General features: G+C 39.0%; 1 protein-coding gene across 4 annotated transcripts in view; it reads right to left on the bottom strand.

Annotated features, from left to right (window-relative positions):
- abcc8 (ATP-binding cassette, sub-family C (CFTR/MRP), member 8) overlaps window positions 1-22,009 on the bottom strand; it is a gene marked incomplete at both ends in the record, with an annotated part of 71,701 nt that overhangs the window by 17,754 nt on the left and 31,938 nt on the right. For 2 of the 4 annotated variants that reach the window (XM_079250106.1, XM_079250107.1), the window contains 9 exons: window positions 1,006-1,086; window positions 1,356-1,440; window positions 3,935-4,033; window positions 4,299-4,337; window positions 7,200-7,232; window positions 15,232-15,337; window positions 15,454-15,526; window positions 18,421-18,540; window positions 18,784-18,898. In XM_079250106.1, coding sequence (XP_079106232.1) covers window positions 1,006-1,086; window positions 1,356-1,440; window positions 3,935-4,033; window positions 4,299-4,337; window positions 7,200-7,232; window positions 15,232-15,337; window positions 15,454-15,526; window positions 18,421-18,540; window positions 18,784-18,898 — 751 coding nt within the window. Of the gene's footprint in view, window positions 1-1,005; window positions 1,087-1,355; window positions 1,441-3,934; window positions 4,034-4,298; window positions 4,338-7,199; window positions 7,233-15,231; window positions 15,338-15,453; window positions 15,527-18,420; window positions 18,598-18,783; window positions 18,899-22,009 lie in introns of all 4 variants that reach the window. The other 2 variants (XM_079250105.1, XM_079250104.1) reach the window with 1 other exon arrangement.

The raw sequence follows: 22,009 nt of genomic DNA on the forward strand, positions 1-22,009 counted from the left end.
TCTTATTGCTCAAATACGTGACAGAAACATCATCCCAGCATTCTCTATGTTCAATAAAACAGTAGAATTAACAATAAAGTTCACTTTGATCAGGACCAGATGCAGCAAACAAGTCCCACCGCATGATAAAACCTCCACCATGTCCTCCTGCAGCCAGGATCTACTTTTCCCTGAAACTTACTTTTGTGTTTATTCATGAGAATTTCCTTTGGAAACATGGATAATAAAGTGATAATATAACTTATTAATTAAATGTTAGCTTCTTCGTCTTTTATAATGATATTATGGATGGAAATAAAGGTAAAACTATGAAATTAGATTTGTCCCACAATCTCCAAGCAAAATTTTTTAAAACTTTTAAAACGCAAAAAATTAAAACCAAAACTTAAGTAAAATAAATTATCTTAATATAAAAAATGATCAATCATCATGAAAACTATTAGGCTTTTATTTGGTTAAATTGAGTAGTTTTGTTTTCAGTTTCCTCTTCCTCTTTCTCTCTTCTCGCTATTTTGGTTGCGCTTCACAGTCTTGGGTTTTGATTCATGATTCTTTGGTTTAATTTCTGACACAAACCTTTCATGGGTGAGCTTTTTCAGGGGCGCAATTGTTGTTTTTTGCTTGAGTTTTAAAAGGTTTTGCTTGGAGATTCTGGGACAAATCTAATTCCATATAAAACCACAGTAAAATATCCAAGTAAAATGCTGAACGCATTTTTTTAAAAAGAAATTTAATAAAAATCTATTCAGTAAATGTAACCAGTTAACTAACTAACCTGTTAGTTAAAACCCTGCTTTATTATTTAGAAGTCACCGACCAACCAGATTAGATATTTACAGGACAGCTCTGTTTACGAAGCACGTTTTCTATTTGTGTCCTGCAGGACGGCATCAGGAACACCGGAGTCTGTGTTTCATCGTGAACACTGATCAATCAAAGGTTCGACTGAACTAAAGAACTAAAGAAGCTTTTATTTTGATGGAATCCTCTGATAAACGTACTCACCAGAAAGACCACGTTGGTCTGCTGGTACAACGCTCTGGCCACGCTGATTCGCTGCTTCTGTCCTCCGGATAGGATGATGCCCTGCACCACAGGACAGGAACTGTGTGAGTTTAGCACCAGGAAGAATAAACTGAGAATGGAACTGAGCCATTCCCATCGGGGAAACAAACTGGATCAACACGTCGGAACTGTGGCGGAATAAAGTTAAAACAATTTCCCTGCATGCAGGAAAATCAAATCCTCTTCACTGTGATGATGACAGATGATCCAACATTACAGTGAATCGCAGCGGGAGCAACAGCAGCAGAATAAACAGAAAGAAAAACAATGATTCCTTCTGTGATACTGACCCTTTCCCCGATCTCTGTCTGGTCCCCCTGTGGGAGGATGTCAATGTCAGGCTGCAGGGAGCAGGCCTCGATCACGGCTTTGTATCTGCAAGGAACAAACACAGACAGCAAACAGATGAGCATGGAGGCCCAACTTCTTCTCAGCTTCCTGGCCACTCATTTATTCTTTCATTCATTCATTTTCCAAACTGCTTAATCCAATTCAAGGTCGCGGGGAAGCAGGAGCCTATCCCAGCAGTCTTTGGGCAGAAGGCAGGGTACACCCTGGACAGCTCGCCAGTCCATTGCATGGCTATTATTATTATTATTATTATTATTATTATTATTATTATTATTATTATTATTATTATTATTATTATTGCATTAATAATAATTTAACAATTATAATAATAATATTTATTATTATTATTACTATTATTATTATTATTATTGCATTCATATTAATTTAACAATGATAATAATATTTATTATTATTATTATTATATTAATAATTATTTATTAATATTAATAATATAATATAATATATTATTACACCATTATTATTATTATTAATAATAACAACAACAACAACAACAACAACAACAACAATAATAATAATAATAATAATAATAATAATAATAATAATGCATTTTGTTTATATAGCACTTCCTAAAAAACTCAAAGCGGCTTTAGACAATGAAAGACAAGATAAAAATGAAGCAAAAAAAAGCAAATAAAATATCAGAGAGATAAAATAGAGAATATAAACTTATTATTTTAAAAAGTTCAGAAGAAGAACAAAAAAGGTGAGTTTTTAGTTTGGATTATCAGGATCTGTGGTGTCTCAGGTGTTTTGTGGTTCCAGAGGGTTGGGACAGGAACTGAAAAGTCCCCCTGGGTTCCATGCTTGGTCCTGGGGATGATGGAGGTTGGCGTCTGTGGAACGAAGGGTGGGTGAAAGGATGAAGGGGTGGAGCATGTCTTTCAGGTAGAAGTAAACCTGGCTGTGGAGGCTTTAGGGCAGGCGCGTCCAAAGTTGATCCTCTGGGACCGCTGTCCCACAGGTTACTAATGTATCCCTGCTCCAACACACCTGGCTCACATTAAGTGGCTCCAACAGCCTATGAAGTTGTGCACAATAACTGATTTAAGTCAGGTATGTTGGAGCAGGGATGCATGGAACCCTTCGAGGATCGGAGCTGGACACCCTGCTTTATGGGCTGACAGGAGGACGTGGTGAGGGATGGGGGAGCCAGTGGGGGACTCAGAGGACAGATGTGTGAGAGGAGGTGAGTGGCAGAGTTCTGGACATATGGTTGCGCCATAAAGAAAACTACTAATATAATCTAAGTGTGATGTTATGAAGGCATGAATGAGGGTTTCAGCTGCTGGGAAGGAGAGAAAGAGGTGGAGGCGAGCAATAGTTTGCGACCAGTTTAATGTGTCGGTGTTGATGAGTTTGTTATCAAAGATAACACCAAGGTACGGCGAAGGAGATAGGATAGAGTTGTCAGGTGGAAATCTGTAACTGTGGAGGTGAGGGAATCCAGACTGATGATGAACATCTCACTTTTACTAGTCTGCTAATGTAGATATAATACTTTTTGCTCCTGTTGTTGTAGAGGCGTAATGCAGTTCATAAAAGCCACTTTAGGACCAGGAAGCATAAATAAGATTTAAATGCTTTCATGCTTTCTTCAACATTTCACTAACAGAATAAAAAAAAGTTCATTTATTTCCACATCACGCCCTGGCCAACCCACATACAACACAACTAGCTTCACATAAAACTGCGTTTTTTGTTTTTTTTTACTGATACTTGGAAATATCAGAAAAATCCTTTTTCTTCCTATTTAACATGTAAAATACCTGTGTGCAACTTAAAACCCACTATTAAACACATTTCCAACAAAATCAAACAATGTGCAGGGATAGTTACAGAGCTGTTTACAAAACAACAAAAACATGTGAAGCTTCCACGGCAACCTGAAGGATAAATTAGTCTGAATTTTTGCCAAATGAACCAATCAGCACAACAGGACAGTGGAAGCAAAGAAAGACGTCTTTATTCGACAGTATTTCCATAGCTACAAAGCTCAGAGGCCATTCTATTAATAAAAAATATAAAGGAAGTAAAAGCTCCATTAGGCTCACAGAGACTTTACTTTAAAGTATTAAGCAACCTTTCAGTCAGGTTTTGTCCTGAGGATGAAAACAGAGTGTGTGTTTTCATTGTGGCTACACAGGTAAGGGGAGTGTGTGTTTTCATTGTGGCTACACAGGTGAGGGGAGTGTGTGTTTTCATTGTGGCTACACAGGTAAGGGGAGTGTGTGTTTTCATTCCACGAGTGATTTAAAGTGGACTTCAGCACAAGAAGGACATAAGTGGACAATCTGAGTAGGAACGTTTTCTGCCTTGAGTCGCTTTGTTGTGTTTTGTTTTTGCTACTTTCTATCACTGTCTAATGTAAAAAACAAAAGGTCAGAAAATGAAATAAAAAAGCCAAACTGAGACAAATAAAACTGGCCTCATGATGAGTGATGCAGCATCATGGCGAGGTCGATCATTCAAAGCTTCCAGTGAAGGTACGACGTCTCACCTTGACTTTATCATCGGCATCTCAAAGGTGATGTTTTCCACCAGGGTTGCGTTCAACAGCCAGGGCTTCTGGGAAGCGTAGGCCACAGCGCTTCTCTTCCTGCCGGAGACACACGTGGAGTTAAATCTTTTTTTTAATTTCACACACGGTTCAGGTTAAGAAGCTGTTTAATCCCACTGAGACTCCTCAGCCGAGCTGGTGTCATTACAGACGGCTTGTTTGTGCAAGGTCAACATGTCGGCAAGGGTCAGGGGCGTGCAGGTGAGCGGATATTTAGTGGATTCCTAGAGGAAGTGCTGCTCTTCATCTCTGCTGTTAATAATGATGCGTTTCCATGGAGACGAACGGAAATGTCTGAGCTCACCTGATGTCTCCATCACTTGCTGCGTCTCTGTCTGTTGGACTGCAGGGAAACACACACATCACGTCAGAGACACAACCACAACACCAAGACAGGTGATAGATGATTGCTTCTCCATATTCCTTTAATGATTAACACAGAACAAACACACACTAATCAATACACTCTTCTCTCTCTATGGAAATCCTGTCAGTGCTCAGCAGCCCAAACAGGCCAAACGTGCCCGACATGAACACGTCTAACATTAGCAGCGATCTTACCCTTACTAAAAATAATCCTACCCCCCACTTGTCTTCCTGTAATTTGCTGATATGGAAATCAACATGAACCCGTTTGGACTCATGACGCATGAAGTTCTTCATGGAGATTAGTGCGTCAACGCCATGTCCGAGGCTGGCGGGATGTTTGCTGCTGTCCTGCTCATCCCGCGTCTCATGCATTTAAACATGCAGGACAGCGGATTGGTGAGGTGGTGAGGTGAGGCGAGATAAGCTGATGTACATGATGAATGTTTACTCTGAAGTATCTAGAAATGCTGTAAAATCCTTTATGTGCAACAACTTCCTTCCAGTGATGATTAAAGGAGGGTTGAAGCCATTTCAGACAGTTTCTGATCATATTTGATAAATAAATTAACCTTTATCAGATGCTAAATTTCACTTTAAACCCTGAATTGAAGAAAAAAAAGACTTTCTCACTTATATGCATGTTATTTTACTTCATACTAAGACTCAGTTTTCTCATTTGTTGACATTTTAATAAAAAGAAACAACATTTTCTGGCAAACGATGATAAACAAGGGAAGTAGAAATAAACTATATTTTCTTGTCTAATACAATAAGCTAAAATTAATGAGGTGGGGAGGCATATTTCCAGATTTAATCACCTCCTCTGCTCAACCTGGAGCCGACCAACATGCGATCCTAATTCAGTAATTAATAACAGTTATTAAAACAAATTAATTTCGTATCGATTAGTTTTAAAATTACTTATAATTTGTACAGTGTTTGTTATATAATCCAACTGAATTTAAACTATTATTGAAGGTATTTCTGTCCATATAAGATTTAATCCTTTATAGAGCACTGAATGAAATACGTTGAAATTAGAAATGTCCACCTTACAGTGTCCTTCTGGTAAGTAATAAGACCTCTGTTCTGTTGTAACATTAAAATAAAAAATACTTTCATGCTGAAAATAAAAGAAAAGCGAAGTGATAAAAAATAGTCACTTGCCCAATAAAGGGTTAAATTGCTAAAAAAAAAACAAACAAAACTGTTGTTAACTCTTTATAAGGAGGAGTTTGGTAGAAAACATGACGTTCCAACCCATCTCACATGCGAGACACGCCTGTTTTTGTTGTGTGTGATGATGAACACGTTCTGTTTCCTCCTCAGTGATTGGCTGGAAGGACTCCAGAGGGGGTACAACAGCAGGAGGTCAAGGCCGCCACCATCATGCCATCACTGGTTAGCTTTCGTTGGGAGTCACCTGTTTCCAGTTCTGGTTTCTCATTGGTCAGTTTGAACTTTGGGTCCGGCAGCAGCGCAGATCTTACACCTGCTTCGCCGCCTGCTTCGCCGCCTGCTTCGCCGCCTGCTTCGCCGCCTGCTTCGCCGCCTGCTTCCATCTTTTGTCTCTTCTGTCTCATTATTTCAGGTTACGTTGAAGCTCCATTAAAGGTTGCTGCTTGCAGTGATCTCATGTTATAGTTCCTTTACATTGAGCCTGATTTAATTAAAAAACGTAACATCACAGTTTTTTACTAATTAAAAATTATATTTATTAAATTTAAACAAAGTACAACTGCAATTTTCATTAATTTCCATTGAAAGATGTTAACCATATAAGTCCCATTTGTTATAAAATCACTCTATGCAGACGAGGTTTTATCAGGACGAGTGATTTGTCAGGTCGCCATGTAGCCTTAATTCAACGGTTTCCACTTGCTGAGGAGGATTTTCCACAACGTTTCCAGACCCTTCTCCCTCATATTCTTTTCTAACTCCTCGCAAAATGATGTTGGTTTTTATTTTTCACTTTAATCGTTTGTAAAAAGATTTCCATCTACTCCTCTGTCCACCTATACCACGCCATCTTTACCTTTAGTAAACTGGTCACGTGACCTGCTGAATCATGTCTGGAGGAAGCTTAAATGCAAAAAAATTCTTTATGGACACGTCAGAAAAAACCCAAGATGCACGGTGGTGTAGTGGTTAGCACTGTGACCGCACAGCAAGAAGGTTTCTGGTTCAATCCTTCGCTTTATATTAAATATGTCTATGTAGGGAAAGGTGATCTGTATTAGTGGTTTAAACATTTTTAGATTAAAAATAATGTATTGATAAGTGATACAGGTTTTTTTCTACTCGGTACATTTGGACAGAGATGGTGTCCGAATGGAATTGATAAACTATCTGAACCACACTGATGCTACTTCTACCCAACGTTCTGAACTCAGAAATTTGCTCCTTCACTCTGTATGTTAGTTTCTACAAGTAAAAAGTTATTAGCTTTAGTCCAGCTGGAGCTCCTTAGAAGACAAATCAGCAAGAGATGCAACTCACACACACAATGTTTTGAAATTCAAGAGTGGAAAACAGAGAATAGGAACTTTCAGCTGAGAAAATGATCCACAGCGAGTCAGAAACGCCTCCTTTAGCTCAAACAGTAACAATCCTGAACTGTCAACAGAGCTTTTTATAAAACTGATTTATGTCCTTTACTATTGTTTCTGTTCAGCTTCTCATCCGATTGTTTTAAATAGAAGCTGTCTGGATGCCGAGCTGCAGCTTCAACTGTAGGCTGGAAATAGTTTGAGTGTGTTTGAGTCAGTCTGAAAGATTTAGTGTGAATGTTCTCTAAAAATACATGACAAAGTCGTTCTCTATGTGCAGGACTTACCTTTCATCACCTTCAGACTCCAAGCTCGGCAGGCTGCGGGAAAGAAAAAAAAATTATAGAAGTACTTTATATGCTTTGGTATATGTGAGAAAAATCATTATAAATCCAATTTTATTTGTAGAGCACTTTTAAAACAACATAGTTGTACACAATCCCAGGCTTAACACCCGATACAAATATCGTACTAAAGAGTAAAATAATACACGATAAAAGCTACAATAAATAAATTATTAAAAATGAAAAATAATAATAAAAATAAACTAAAACCAAATGAATTCATAAAAAATAAAAAAATTAAATAAATAAAAATGAAAAATAATAATAAAATAAACTAAAACAAAATGAATTACTAAAAAATAAAAAAAATTAAATAAATAAAAATGAAAAATAATAATAAAAATAAACTAAAACCAAATTAATGAATACATAAATAAACCAATAAATAAATAAAAGACAAACTATAATTATCCAAATTTTTCCTGTTAATGTAATCTGACCATCACATAAACTATTTAATAACCCAACCACGTGTACACATATCCATTAACTCAGCTGCGAGTGGCTTTGCACATGCTCAGTGGAAAGTGTTGTGTATTTTTAGGCCTCAGTGATCCTGAGAAGGTGACTTCGGTGCCATCTGAGTACAGTCGGAGGGTGAAAGCTGCAGTTTACTGTAGCAGCCTGTACAGTTCTGAGAGCACAGCTGTCAGGGAGGGAACTGGTGGCTGACATTTAAGAAGCTCTGATGTTTTGCACTTGAACATGTAAACACAGCTGTTAGAGACTGAAAAAAGAGCGAGAAGGAATATATTTACATGTTCAAGTGCAGGATGAACCTAATCATGGCATTTTGAGCCTAAACAGTCATTATCTTACCAAGGACAGAAAGCGTCAAATTAGATGTGTTGCTTCACTTTGTCACAAACCGTCACTCATAGATGAGTAAATAAAGTAAATAAAAACACAAGCTTACAGTCATTTCTATCCCCTACTCAGTTTTTAAAAAACAATTTCTACACATTTAATTCAGCTTTTTCACAGTCAGCGTCTTGTGAAACAAAAGTTAAAGAAAAAATTCAAATGTTCAGTTTCAAAGTGTTAAAAGTCCAAACAGAAAAAAGTTGCTGAAATCCCAGAAATGACAACAGGCGGCACATTTCTGCAGGGTGTTTAACCCCTTATCGCCTGCATTTATTAACTATTACATATAACTATTAACTATTACAAAAAGAAAATGACTGAAAATGTGATTAAATATTAAGGAAATATTTAATAATAACTATGATAATAAATAAATAGGAATAAATAAGAATATCTAAAACGTATAGTTTTAAATGAATAAATAAATAAATAGACAAAGATATGAGAAAAAGATTTATATTTTAGAAAACTACAGAAACAGACTTGTGTGAAACTGATGTTCCTGAAAGAGACTTTTGGGACTGATGGTAAAGTGTGTGTACAGGATGCAGATGGAAGAGTCTGGCGTTGCTGCGCTGTCACTTTCACCAATGTTGGACCAGACTGTCCCAGCAGAGCTCTGACCATGTTCTAGATGAGATTTAAATAGGAGAAATGTTGCTTTTCCAGAAATCCTGAGAGGAAACAGGAGAGGAGCTTTCATTTCTGTGGAGCGAAGACTTCATGAGTGCGAAGGGACATAAACTCTGATGTCGACAATATAAGTCAAGTGGAAAGTCAGATTACTAATATAGATGTCACTGGGATAACTCCTTATTTTGCTTGCTGTGTACAAAAGTCTGTGCATTACATCACATCCATTTAAGCTAAAATATATATTTGATGGCTAAATTAAGGAAATAAAAAGTTTTCATTTAAACAATGACTTATAGAACACATGTGCTTTGTAGCAAGTTGCAACATATTTGTGTTTTAGTCACATCATAAGGTTCACTAAAGAAAAAATAATGTGTACACATAAACAAAGGAAGTTTCAGGCCAGAACTGGGCTGAACTCTGCTTATTGCTTTACATTTTCACTTCAGAGAGGGATAAACAGGCTAACCACGTTAGCCACTGCTCCTATTAGTGGCACAACCTGCAAACACATTATGTTTTAAACATGGACACAGTTTCCAGAATTTGACAACGACCACAATTAACATTGGTTTTCTCACTAAACAATCATGTTTAGATAAAAATGAATGTTTATTACTGGTATCACTTCATGCTCATTAAAACTCAAATCAAACGCACCAATTTTAGTCTCAAATCCTCAAGTTAAAATGTCCTCGGATGAGATATCATTTTATAAAGTGTATTTTTGTCAGTGATGGAATAAATTCATGACATTGTCCATGTAACATTTAACCCATGAGGCTGCTAAAGACCTTCAGCGTTGGCATCCTGAAGGCTTCAGGCTGTTTGTTAAGCTGGATTACTTTTCTGTTTTCTGTTCTCAACAACCCTGAAATGATAAAGTTAAAACATAACCCTTGACATTAGCAATTTTCCTACAATGAAACCCACTTTACTGAATAACCACATCAAATCTCATCAGCGAACAACACTTGAAGGATTCAGAGACCTGATGACACGTCTGATTGTCTTTCCTCCTGCAGCCATGTTGGTCGTCATGTTCACGGCTGTTTGAACCGCTGAGGCAGACTTTCTGATTCACTTCAATCAACACCTTGAAGGGCTAAACATCATCTTAGAAAAGGTGCGAGGAAGTTATGCAATCAGGGTTCAATCAGCAGTAAGAAACTCTTCTCCCTACCTGAGGTGTTTCCTCCTAATTAGCAACAATTACTTAAACGTAGAGCTGATAGAAGGTGATGCTGCAAACTCATAAGATTACCTCACGCTAAGTGACTTAACATACAAGGAGTTCTTAATCAATATAAAGTAAAGCAAACAAATAATACAGAAATTCTATAAAATGTAAAAGAAAAAACATGAGCTGGTTTGTAACTACAAATATCCACCAATTACAGTCAAACCGATCATTTTCACTTCTTACATATTCATATTAAAGGAAAGAAGCCGGGGAGGTTCGAACCGTGGCCTGTCTGTGTGGCGTTTGCATGTTCTCGTAGTGGATGGATGGATGGATGGATGGATGGAAAGAAGCTGCTGCTGTGTGCTAACATATCTTGTCTTTCAATAGTTAAGTTTCTGTTTACTTGCCATTCAAATCTGAAGCGATCTCTTAAAAAATCATGTAAAATAAGAAGAAATATTAAATTGTGATGGCTTGAAGTTTTGTGTTAATCACATCTCAACAGTATAAGTGTGTTTTCGTTCCTTCTGCAGGTCAGCAGGATTGTTTCCAGCACGAGAAGATGTTAAACTGGCAACTCTATCTGCTGAAGAGTGCCATGTGATGTGGCCGAAAGCTCATAAACAGCTGCTGGTGACAAGTGACTAAAATAGGTTTAAATGCTTCATGAAACAGTTAAAAAAAAAAAAAAAAAGGGCAGCAGTAACACAAACAGCATCAGTGAGTCAGTAACAACTGACTCAGATTCACCAATTAATGGTGACGGTCATTAGGAACCTGACGAACTCCTCTGATTACTCATGCCGTACTCATTCTCTTCCAACCCCTGCCAGGCTCAAACCACTGCTGCCTCCACTTGCTTTTGCATCATGAGCATCTTTCTACTCTGCTGGTAGAATCTATGAACAGAAGTGTCAAGTAGCAAAGTATAAATACTTTGTTACCTTACTTAGTTAGAAATCTGTATTTCATTGGAGTAATTCTTTTTCAGACGTCTTTCTACTTCTACTACATACATTTTTGCGCAATTATCTGTACTTTCTCTCCTTACCATTTAAAAATACAAATAAAAGTATATATATATATATATATATATATATATATATATATATATATATATATATATATATATATATATATACACACATACAGTATATATATATATAGTATTTTTTTGTATATTGTATATATAGTATTGTTTTGGGGGGGTTTCTAATCAATTATCACTTCATTTTTTGTTTGTCTGCTAATATAAATCGGTTGCCCTCACTGATTCCTGCAGCTAAGCTTATATTTATTTATATTCTAATCAAGGTTGTTGATAATACATTTGTCGGAAGAGTTGGAGATTTTAGCCCAGTTGTTTGCAACAAATATTATGGTATTAATTCTTTATATTTTAACATAGGTAATATTGAGGGGTGAGAAGGGAGAAAACAAAACAAAACAAAACAAAACAAAAAAAAGCCTGTAGCTCTTCATGTACGGATCTGCGTCCAACTGGACAGTCCACCAGCACCTTCCTACGATGTCCACTACTGTTTGATTTAATGCTTGTGTTGTTCTCACTCATATGTAAGTCGTTTGGATAAAAGCGTCTGCTAAATGACTGTAGAATAGAATAGAATAGAATAGAATGATAACATGCCTTTTAAAGTTGGACTCTTTGCAGCATTACAATGCTTACTTTCATATAATCCAGGCCATGAAACACATCTTAATGCTCATATTTGGTTCTTTAAAATATTTGCATTCCACTAAAATGTGTTCAACAGAATCGATGTGGCTGAAAACGTGAAGAGGTTTTATTAACATTCTGATGTAACATTATAGTCATTATAACTTTTAGAAAAATGTTATTTAGGGGAGTGCACTGTAGGCTCTGGTGCCACAGTTTAAGCATTCCTATTTCATGGTATTTTTCACACTTGTATTACTTTTACTTTTATGCTTTAGGTATATTTTTAAATCAGTACTTTCAGACTTTTAAATTTGAGTTGGTACTTTTACTTCTACAGAAGTCTTTTTAAACCAGAGTATCTATGCTTCTACCTGAGTAATGAAAGTGAATACTTTTGACACCCTTGTCTATGAACTCCTTATCCGACTGCAAGTTAGTTGTTTGTTGCAGACTAAAAGCACAGAACAACAACAAACAGAGGACACGTGGGGATTTACTCCTCCAAATGTGTGTCTCTGCTCATCCAGATGACAGCTCCTTCAGGGACACATGAAAGATGAGAGGAGGATAAAGCCAAACTAAAATCAGCGGGAGCATCAGCATGACTTTAGCGCTGGTGCAGAAGGTGTGTGTGAAGGTGTGTGTGGCTGCCAAGGACACTGTTATGATGAATTACTATCGGAGAAGCTAAACTTTGGTAGACCGATTGCAGCTCTTTCCTGGACTGGTGATGAGACATTCCTGCGCAGGAATGAGTCGGTAAACGCATCCAGAGGACACAGGATCCACTTTAAGCTCAGCTATTTAAATGTGATCTGTGGGTCGAGGAAGTCCTCCACGGTTTCAGCACCATCAGGATTTTTACAGAAAGACTCCAGAAGCCCCAAAAAGCAGTGAAGAAGGCAAGACAGTTGTTGGGAAGTGGACAATTGGCTAACCTTTCAAAGAAAGGATGAGTCTACAGACACATTTTTTATCTTTTCACAGAAGAAAAGATGAAAAGGAATAAAGACTCACAAAGCTTCTCATCTCATCAACTGAAGATCTGATCAGATCATGTCCAGCAAAGGATGTCTTCCACACTGAAGACGAGTTTCTCAGTACGCTCAGAGGGAACTATATGTTCATATGCAAACATTTAAACGTGTTAGGAACAGTAACACCATCACTATCATCACCAGGTTTGCATTAAAGACATTTATTACATGCTTATCTGGAGGCGTCCCTGCCCAACTGCCTCCCGAGGCATCCAGAGAAACCACGCCACAACACTTTCTTCTGCGTGACAAAGCAGCCGAGTTTCACTTTAAGCACAGCGCCACGTGTTAGCAAGCAGATATAAATACACCAGCCATTTCTAAGGCGCTCCATGTCTGATTCAGCAACAAAACGCATGAAGACATTATTGAAAGAAGAAAGGAAAAGAAAGTAAAACGGAACAAAGCAAGAAATAAGACCAGTATAAAGATAAGACTGCCTTGTACTGGCTGGAGAGATTTTACAGTACAGGTAGGATGCAAGATGATGCTGAATTAACCGTCTGCATCACTGACAAAATCTGCAAAACCTCTGAGTGTCAACAGAAGAAGATGATTAGGACACAATCTGGGATGCTCAGTTTTGATAATCTAAACCAGCCGAATGAAAACCAGGACCAGAAGGGCTGTGGTGCACATACCAGACCTCTGCTGTGCAGGGAAACTGTACAACAACACACCCAGGTGTGTGTCGCACCTTCATAAGACCAGAAAACACAACATCAGAGGTTTTACATACCAAACGCTCGCAGCCTCTGTGTTTTCATTAACGGCATGAAAGTTCAACCCAAACAGGTTTGCAGCAGAACCATAACATGCAACATAAACATGGAGGCTGGACGTTGTTGTGCTTTTCGCAGGTTTAGCGCGGCCTGAGTGTGGATGTGCAAGATGAAGTGAAAGACGTCACAATGGCTTCATCTTCAAGGATCAGGAAAAAGTTTGAGGATCTTTTATTGGCATTCCAGGAAAGGAAAAGAAAAAAGAACAAGATGCAACCTGCAGTGGTCGTACTGATAGTAATAAATATGTATAAAATGTACAATATTTCAGTCACCAAAGCATGAAAATAAACTGAATGAACAGTGCAACATTGCAACCCAGAACACCCAGAATACAGAGGAGCCAAGAATATCTGGATTTGTCAGGTTTGTGTTTATCCAGCATATCCTAAATGACTCAGTTGAGACACAAGAGCCAGATGCCTGTTTTTTTTCTTTTTTAAAGAATAGATGTTAAGTGTAAGAGGGACGCTTAGGTGTGTTTCTGGCCTGCGAGCACAATGAAACGCCTGGGAATTGCTCCACGCTGCAGCCGACTGAATTTGGGTCAGTGGTGCATTAAAGCCTCCCCGCTCTCTCCTCTGCATTTCACTGCCATAAAAAGCAAAAGCTGCTATTTCAGCTGTTTCAGAAACCTACAGATCCATGAGTAAACTCTGCTGCGTCAACCAAGGAGCTGCTTGCAGCACTGGTTCAGTTCTGATTGCTCTGTCAAGGAAACAGAACTTATGGCTGCATAAAAACACAAAAAAAAACAAAAAAAAAACTACCTGCTGTCAATAGATGGTAACAAGCACTAGAGAAAATCATCCACCTGCTCATTATGTCCTGCTTAGATTATTGCAACTCTCTTTATTTTGCCGCTGACCAGTTGACTTTGCACCGGTTGCCCAGAACGCTGCAGCTCGGTTGCTTACAGGAGCACGGCGATATGATCACATCACCCCTGTGCTCGCTTCTCTGCATTGGCTCCCAGTTAGTTTTAGGACACAGTACAGGATTTTATTGATTGTTTTTAAAGCCTTAATGGTTTGGCTCCATCATACTTGTCAGAGTTGTTACACCAGCATACTCTGAGGTCCTCTTCACAGCTCTTACTCAAAGTCCACACTTAAATCCAGGGGAGACAGAGCTTTCTCTGTTGCTGCTTCTGAGATGTGGAAGAGCCTTCCTCATCACATCAGAGCTGCCCAGTCTGTCTCTGACTTCAAGTCTGTAAATAAAACCCACTTTTTTGCGCTGACATTATATCCTACCTGAGCTTTTCCTTTGTGTATTTTAACTTTACTTCTATTCTATAGTTTGTTTTTAATTCCAGATTTTATTTATTTTTACAGTGCCGTGTTTAATTTTAAATTGTAGATTGTTGTTTGTTGTTTTATTGTTCAGCACTTTGGGCAGCTGCTGCTGTAAAAATGTGCTATATCAATAAACTTGAATCTGATGACAGCTAAACTTTTCAGGAGCAGGAGACAAGTAATCACCAAAAACATCTCATATTTATGAAAACAATTGTTTGAAATGTTTCCTCCATCCATTAGAAGCTATGTAAACCTTAAAAATAAACCAAACATGAAATTCAGACTCAGATTTCTGGCATTTTTTGCAAAAAAAAAAAAAAAAACAACAACAGTAGTTGAGAGGATCACATGTCCAGAAAAGCTTAATGTTCCCATCAAATCAGCCAAGGCTGGAGAGCAGACAAGTCGCCATTTCATTGCTCTTCTTCTCTGCTTTTCTGGCATAATAACAACCACCAGACTCCTCAAGCTGACAAAATAGAACTGACCTGTTCCAGATGACTGTTCCTGATACTCTCTGCATCTCCCCCAATGCTGCCAGCAGCAGAGACGACTTCCCGCAGCCAACCTGGCCCACGATCATAGTCAGCTTACCTGAGACACGCGAAGGGGGAGAAGCTGTACTATTAAAATGATATAACTCCTTGTATATCTGTGTAAAACACAAAGCAAACAGAAATGATACCAAGGAGACGGCCTGTGATGCTCACCAAAAGGAATCTTGATGTCCACATTAGTAAGTGTTGGTGGTCCGTCTGTCCAGGTGAAATAACCGCTCATAATCTGTAAAAAAAAGTCAAAATACAACATGTTCAGTCAAACATAAAAATCTCTTACACCCCAAAGGTCTTTTTGGGGCTTTCTGCCTGAAAATGACATATAAAGAAAAGCTTATTTCTCTGTGAATATAAACTCCATCTTGGTATGAAAACAAAGACTTGAGAGATTCTATCAGAAGTGAAATCGTCATCATCAATGCCGCTGTGTTGATGTAACTGAGGATGGAACATAGAAGAAATCTCAGAATTTTCTCTTTATCTAAATAATTTTTGCATTTAATAATATATAAATTCTGTAAAGATTTGCTTCAGTAAATAAAAAAATCTTCTGAGAACCTAGACTCAAACTGTGGATGTGATCTGTGCAAAGTTTCATGGAGCTGAAGAGAAACAAAAGTCACAGAGGTTTTAGTAAAGAGATGACGAGGCGGCTTTCACTTTGGAGCCATCTGTGAAAATTAAGATGTTTCTATGTGTTAAAACGCAGAAATGACCCAACAAAGGTTGTTTTTCCGATATACTGGTGTGTACCATGGTAGGCCAATAACCCCCCGGCTGCAGCCTGGAGAATGGGGCGGACCTGGGATATTGGGCGTGGTTAGATGTCAAATGGGCGTGGTTAGCATCAAGGTTGGGGTTAATCCAATCAAAATGTTGAGGGGGCGGAGATGTACATCCAGCCCCGCCCAATATCCATTCCTGCCCTTATTCTCCAGTCTTCTCTGGTAGGCAGGTGTGTAATGCGTTCTGCAGGTGCAAGTTGGATACTTCTATGTCTACAAATATGCGAGGTAACAGCTGTGGATATGATTGGCCAATCCTTATGATCGACCCGTCATTCTAACCGTGCGATACAGTAGAATAACACTGATGCCATCATGCTTACATCAATCTGACCAATCACCAACTGTAAGGCGGGAAATGTTTGTGATGTAAGACGCTGGTCATCATCTAGTCAAACACATGTAACCAGACAGAAAATTGTGATTTCTGAAGGGAACTTTCTCCCAAAGCAGGGATCCCCAATCCTGGTCCTCAAGGACCAAGTTTTCCTAGTGTTCCTGCTGCAACACACCTGATTCAAATCAATGTGTATTTAGCAGACATGTGGAGAGCTGAGTCTGAGTCAGGTGTGTTCCAGCAGGAACACTTGGAAAACCTGCAGGATCCAGGTCCTCGAGGACCAGGGTTGGGGGTCCCTGTCCCAAAGCCCAACAGGAGCATCGTTGTTTTACTAAATGCTGTTTCATCCACCTGGATATGAGGTTTGGAGGCAACACGGCAAGGTGAAAACAGAATATGTGATGATGTTTTTCAGACGTGCACCATAAATTCTTCTTTGGCAGCTGCGTTACAACCCCGACTCTGCTCGGGGAACGGGGCAGCAACATTAAAAATAAAAAGAAAATTATATAAACAATGTTTATTACCTAACCCCCAAAAAATAAACACCACCAAGAACAAAGCAGCCCTTAAGGTCAGAAGCAGCTTACGCAACACAAACACTACAAGACCTTCCAAAGGGGCCCCTACAGGAACTCTTACAGGCAGCTACAACAATAGTCCAACAAGTGGAAACCACAGCTGCCCTGAATGTTCGTCAGCAATGAGTGGGCCAATCACAGGCCACGTATCCCGATCCAGCCAATCGCGGACGGGTGCATGCTGAGGAGCCAGCCAATCGTGGATGAATGATGCCACAGCTGGTTGTGTTCTGATATTGTTCAAATTGAACGGATATTTCTGGAATCTGTGCAACATGGTTTCACACAATGAGGTGTCATTTGTCTGTGTGCACGCTGTCGGGTGGACATGGAGATCCATTTGTTTGTGTTTATATATTTTTGTAGACTTTGTTTACCGGATCTTTTAATTCTTCATTGTCTTAACTGCATAGAAATGGTTTATATTAGCTTTTAGCTGAGATTCAGGACTTTCTGTGGATACGACACGTCTATATTTACATCAATGACATGAGGTTAAACCTGTGAAAACAGTAGTTTAGTCACGCAGCCCCCCAGTACTGGAACGGTTTTAACGTTAAACACAAAGTAAAGCTGTCATACAGTCATCATGGAGTAACTGCTGTAGGGGAGGGATATCCAGAGCCTTTAATTTACATCCAGAATATTTTGAATTGAGCAAGCAAAAATCTGAGTAGCATGAAGATCGAGGCTCATTAGAGTCTCTTCCACTGCATTCAGGGTTTTATTAGAAAATGTAGTGCAGCTCTCAGGATAATTACTACGAATCTGTGATGTGCAGAGACTGTAACAGAGACTCATCAGTCCAAGTTCATGAAAACCTAAAACACTGTGTATGATGTGCAGCCTGGGATTGGATGAGGACACGTTAGGTTAATAAGCTCAGCTATGAAACTGCTGCTGAAAAAGCTCCACTCAGAAGACTTTAAAATCATGTTGAAGAACTGCCAGACAGTAAATTTGCCCCTTTTTTACAACTTTTTTCCTCCTTAAGTTATAATACTGCAGATTGTAAATTAAAACTGAATTTCATGATTGAATTAAATTAATAAAATTCTTTAAAATTCTTTAACAGTTAAAATACTCATAAAACAAACAAAAAAAAAAGGCTGTAATATCTCTATGAAGGTTTATTTTAATATCCAGCACACAACTTGTGGACAAAACAACAGGAATACATTAATATGTTGCTGCCAAATATCAAAATACGTCCCATGATGCCCAGCGGCCCAGATAAATGAAGTTACACGTAAATGAGTCAAAACCTGGAGAAACGTTTCCACCATCAGGTAATTAGGTGTTATTTCAAGCCGCTGACATTTAAACAAGGTGAAATTGCTGCAAAATCTGCTTCATCAGTTTCATCAGGTTTTAGTGAGGTTACTGACTGGCGTTGCCTTGTGAGCTCTCTTACCTTGATACAGATGTCTTGATCCACATCCTGTGAGGGTCTGTCACTCTCCTGGTCCCCCTGTGAGCTGTAATTGTTCCAGTCGTCCCTCGGAGGGCGCTTCCGGTTCACCACCTTTAGGGGCTGCAGGAATTGGGACAAAATGGACGAGGATGACGAAGGGCGAGGTTTAGAGGAAGACTACAGGAGGTGTGTGCAACAAAGGAGGTGGTGGTATTAAAAGGAGGGCAGTCGGGTGGAGGAAGACAACACATTCAGAGCTAAATGAGGCTTCCTGAACACAACAGGACGGACTTTACTGTGGATCACATGTTTTTTTTCACCCTTGTTACTGCAGTCAGCATAAGCAGATGTGCACACACTCACCACAGCCTGGTAGCGATTTTGGTTGTGATTGCTGCAGCCAGACGTTAACGTTGCTCTGGGCTCCTGCTCATCTCCAATCTCATCGCTTGAGAAAAACTCGCTGAGCTTCTGAACACTGCAGAGTGAACAAAGACATGCATCACATGTCACCTGTACTTTTACCTTTTTCATTTTATTGGTTATTTAATAATTGAGATTTATGTTTCATTTTTGCAACTTCAATCTCTAAACATTCATCGATTTTCTGCCGCTTATCCGGAGTCGGGTCACAGGGGTTGCTGCCGAAGCAGGGAAGCCCGGACTTCCCTCTCCCCAGCCACATTCGCCAGCTCATCTGAGGGAATCGCGCTGAATTCCCAGTCCAGCTGAGAGGTGTAATCTTTCCAGCATGTCTGTGTTGTCTTCATGTCTCCGTCTGAAGGTACGTACCCGGAACACCTCACCAGGGAGGCGTCCAGGAGGCATCCTAACCAGATGCCTGAGCCACCTCATCTGTCTCCTCTCCATGTGGAGGAGCAGCGGCTCTGAGCTCTTCCTGAATGACCGAGCTCCTCACCCTCTCTCTAGGGGAGAGCCTGGCTTACCTGTGGTGGAAACTCAGTTTCAGCTTGGATTTGTGCCTTTGTTCTTTTGGTCACTACCCACAGCTGGTCCTGTGAGGACAGGAACATAGATCGACCGGTAAATTGAGAGCTGTGCCTTTTGGCTCGATTCCTTCTGCACCACAACAGACTGATGCAGAGTCCACACCATTGCCGATGCCGCACCGATGTGCCTGTTGATGTCGTGCTTCAGCCTTCCCTCAAATGTGAACAGGACCCTGGGACCCTGAGATAACTAAACTCCTGCTCTTCAGGCCAAATTTCCCTCGCGACCCGGAAAGGAGGCTACCCCGCATTTAAATTTCCCTCAAGATAAATAAAAGTATTTTTCCATTTCATTTATTTTTTATTAAATCTTTTTATGGATGGTTAATATTAGACTTGCACAATATTATCGGCACAATATCGGTATCAGCTGAAATCAGCTTCACAAATAAATATTAGATATCAACCACTCCAATTAAAATGACCAGTAAAGTCACAGGATCTGGGAGAACATGATCCAAGTCTGGTTTAAGCAGGATGGGATGCAAAGATCTCACCTGCTTTGTTTAAAAACAGTTACCAGGATTCAGTTTGACATGTACATAATGCAAGGTGAATATTACATTATAAACAACTCATTTTCACATCTGCATTTGCATACAGATTATATCTGTGTCAGCATCAGTAACTAAAATATCAGCATATTGGATATCAACAAAAAATCCAACATGACTCATCTCTAGTTATACTGAATCATGCTGTGCATGTGCATGTTTTGTCTGTGTAACAAATCCCTCTGTAAAAAAAAAAACATTACTGCAAAAGGAGACCAATAAAGATACATCACTCTGAATATGCAGATACTTATGCTGGATTCAACCCTGATAACAGAAACAGGAACAAGGACAGTAATAATAAGACCAGGGTTGCAGATTGAAGGTCAAACTGTGGCATGATTTAGACTGCCTAATCAATATTCAGTTTAACATTTTCTCTCTGCTTTGTCTATTTTTTACATATACTCACATCCCAGATCTGTAGGATAAATAACGTTTTATTTCTTTTAGTAAATGAGCATTCTTTTTTTTTTACAATAATTGCCAAATAAATATGCAAATAAGTCTAAGTGATACATGTAAAACTGATCCAAACTGGCACAAAACACACAGAAAACTAATTGCACTAATGCCTAACACACGCAAACTGCCTCTGTCACCAACTGGATTATTATTATTTTTATTATTTTCCTCTAAACAAATGTCATATGAGGTTGGGAGAAGATGAGTTAAGAAAATGAAGGTATTATTCATCATTGCAGATACAGTAAAGTGTGTCACATCGCTCGATCCCAAAATAACCACCTCAGAGGATCAAATGCAGCTTCCACATTCATCCTCGTTAAAATGAGGACGAACGCTGCTGCTGCTGACGTCAACACAATGATCACAGATGGCTTCTGAAAACTGAAGACATTGATTCAGTTTGTGAGGCGTTTAAGGCAAATCAGTCACCTATTACAGCAAACTCTCCTTCATCAGTCCCCAGAGGTGCAGACAGAGGACGTGTAATTTAAGGTGACATGTCCTTATTACCTCAGCAGAGGAAAACAAACGGTAACCTACGGCGGTTAGAAGTGAAGCCTATGCAGAAGTGACAAAAACTGCAGTTCCCCCCTCATCCACTAAGGGCTCTAAAACTGAGCGAATGTACAAAAAACATTTTAGGTTTAATAGGTCAGGTTTACCTTCATGACAACTGTGGGGGGAGTGAACTTTTTTATACCTCCTCATTTAGAAGTAATTTAATCCCAAAATTTGGCATATTTAGGGGCGTGTCCTTTTGATTGAAAGGTACACGATCTCCCGCTTCAAGTAAGAAGAACGTTGAACAACTGAGGTTTTTACGTGACAAAGGTTTGACCCGCTTACCTTCGTTAGCTGGTTAGCTCCAGTTAGCTAGGTTAGCTCGGTTAGCAGGTTGGAGTTTGCTAGATGCCACCATGACATTCACAGCCCCCCTCTCAGCTCCACCTCTTTGCCCATATTTGTATTTTCCAGGTGAGACGACACGCATGCCCCTGCCAAGATGGTGATGGTAGGAACCACCCACCAAGCTTCGATTCAGCTCTTCAGAAAACTACGAGTAACGTCATGAAGGCTCCATCCATCTTTACAGTCTCTGGAGGAAACTGACTTCATGTGACAGGATTGTCTCAGGTCGGCTAGATGACTGTCTTATCTTTTAATTTACATGATTATCCAAAAGCTCGTCTGTCCGGAAGGCATGATCACTTCTAATGATACCAAAATATTGCTCTTTTTATTGCATCTTTAATAGGGATAATCAATATTGGCTTTTTTTTTTTTTTTTTTTTACTGATACCCAAACTTCCAATCTTGAACAACTTTTACTTTCCAATACCAATAACAACCGATATTGATTTTTGGAGAAAATGTGCCAAACAAAAATAACTGGAAAACCTTTCATGACATCTCTTATATTATACGAGGAGCTGAAGAGTCTGATATATAATATGTGCATGTTTTGTAAACGTTTTATTAAAAGAGATACCAATAATTTCCGATACTGCACTTAATGTTGATATCAGCTGATAATGTTGGACATCCCTAATGTTAATA

Source organism: Telmatherina bonti, assembly GCF_933228915.1.
Source record: "Telmatherina bonti genome assembly, chromosome: 2".
Lineage (NCBI taxonomy): Eukaryota > Metazoa > Chordata > Actinopteri > Atheriniformes > Telmatherinidae > Telmatherina > Telmatherina bonti.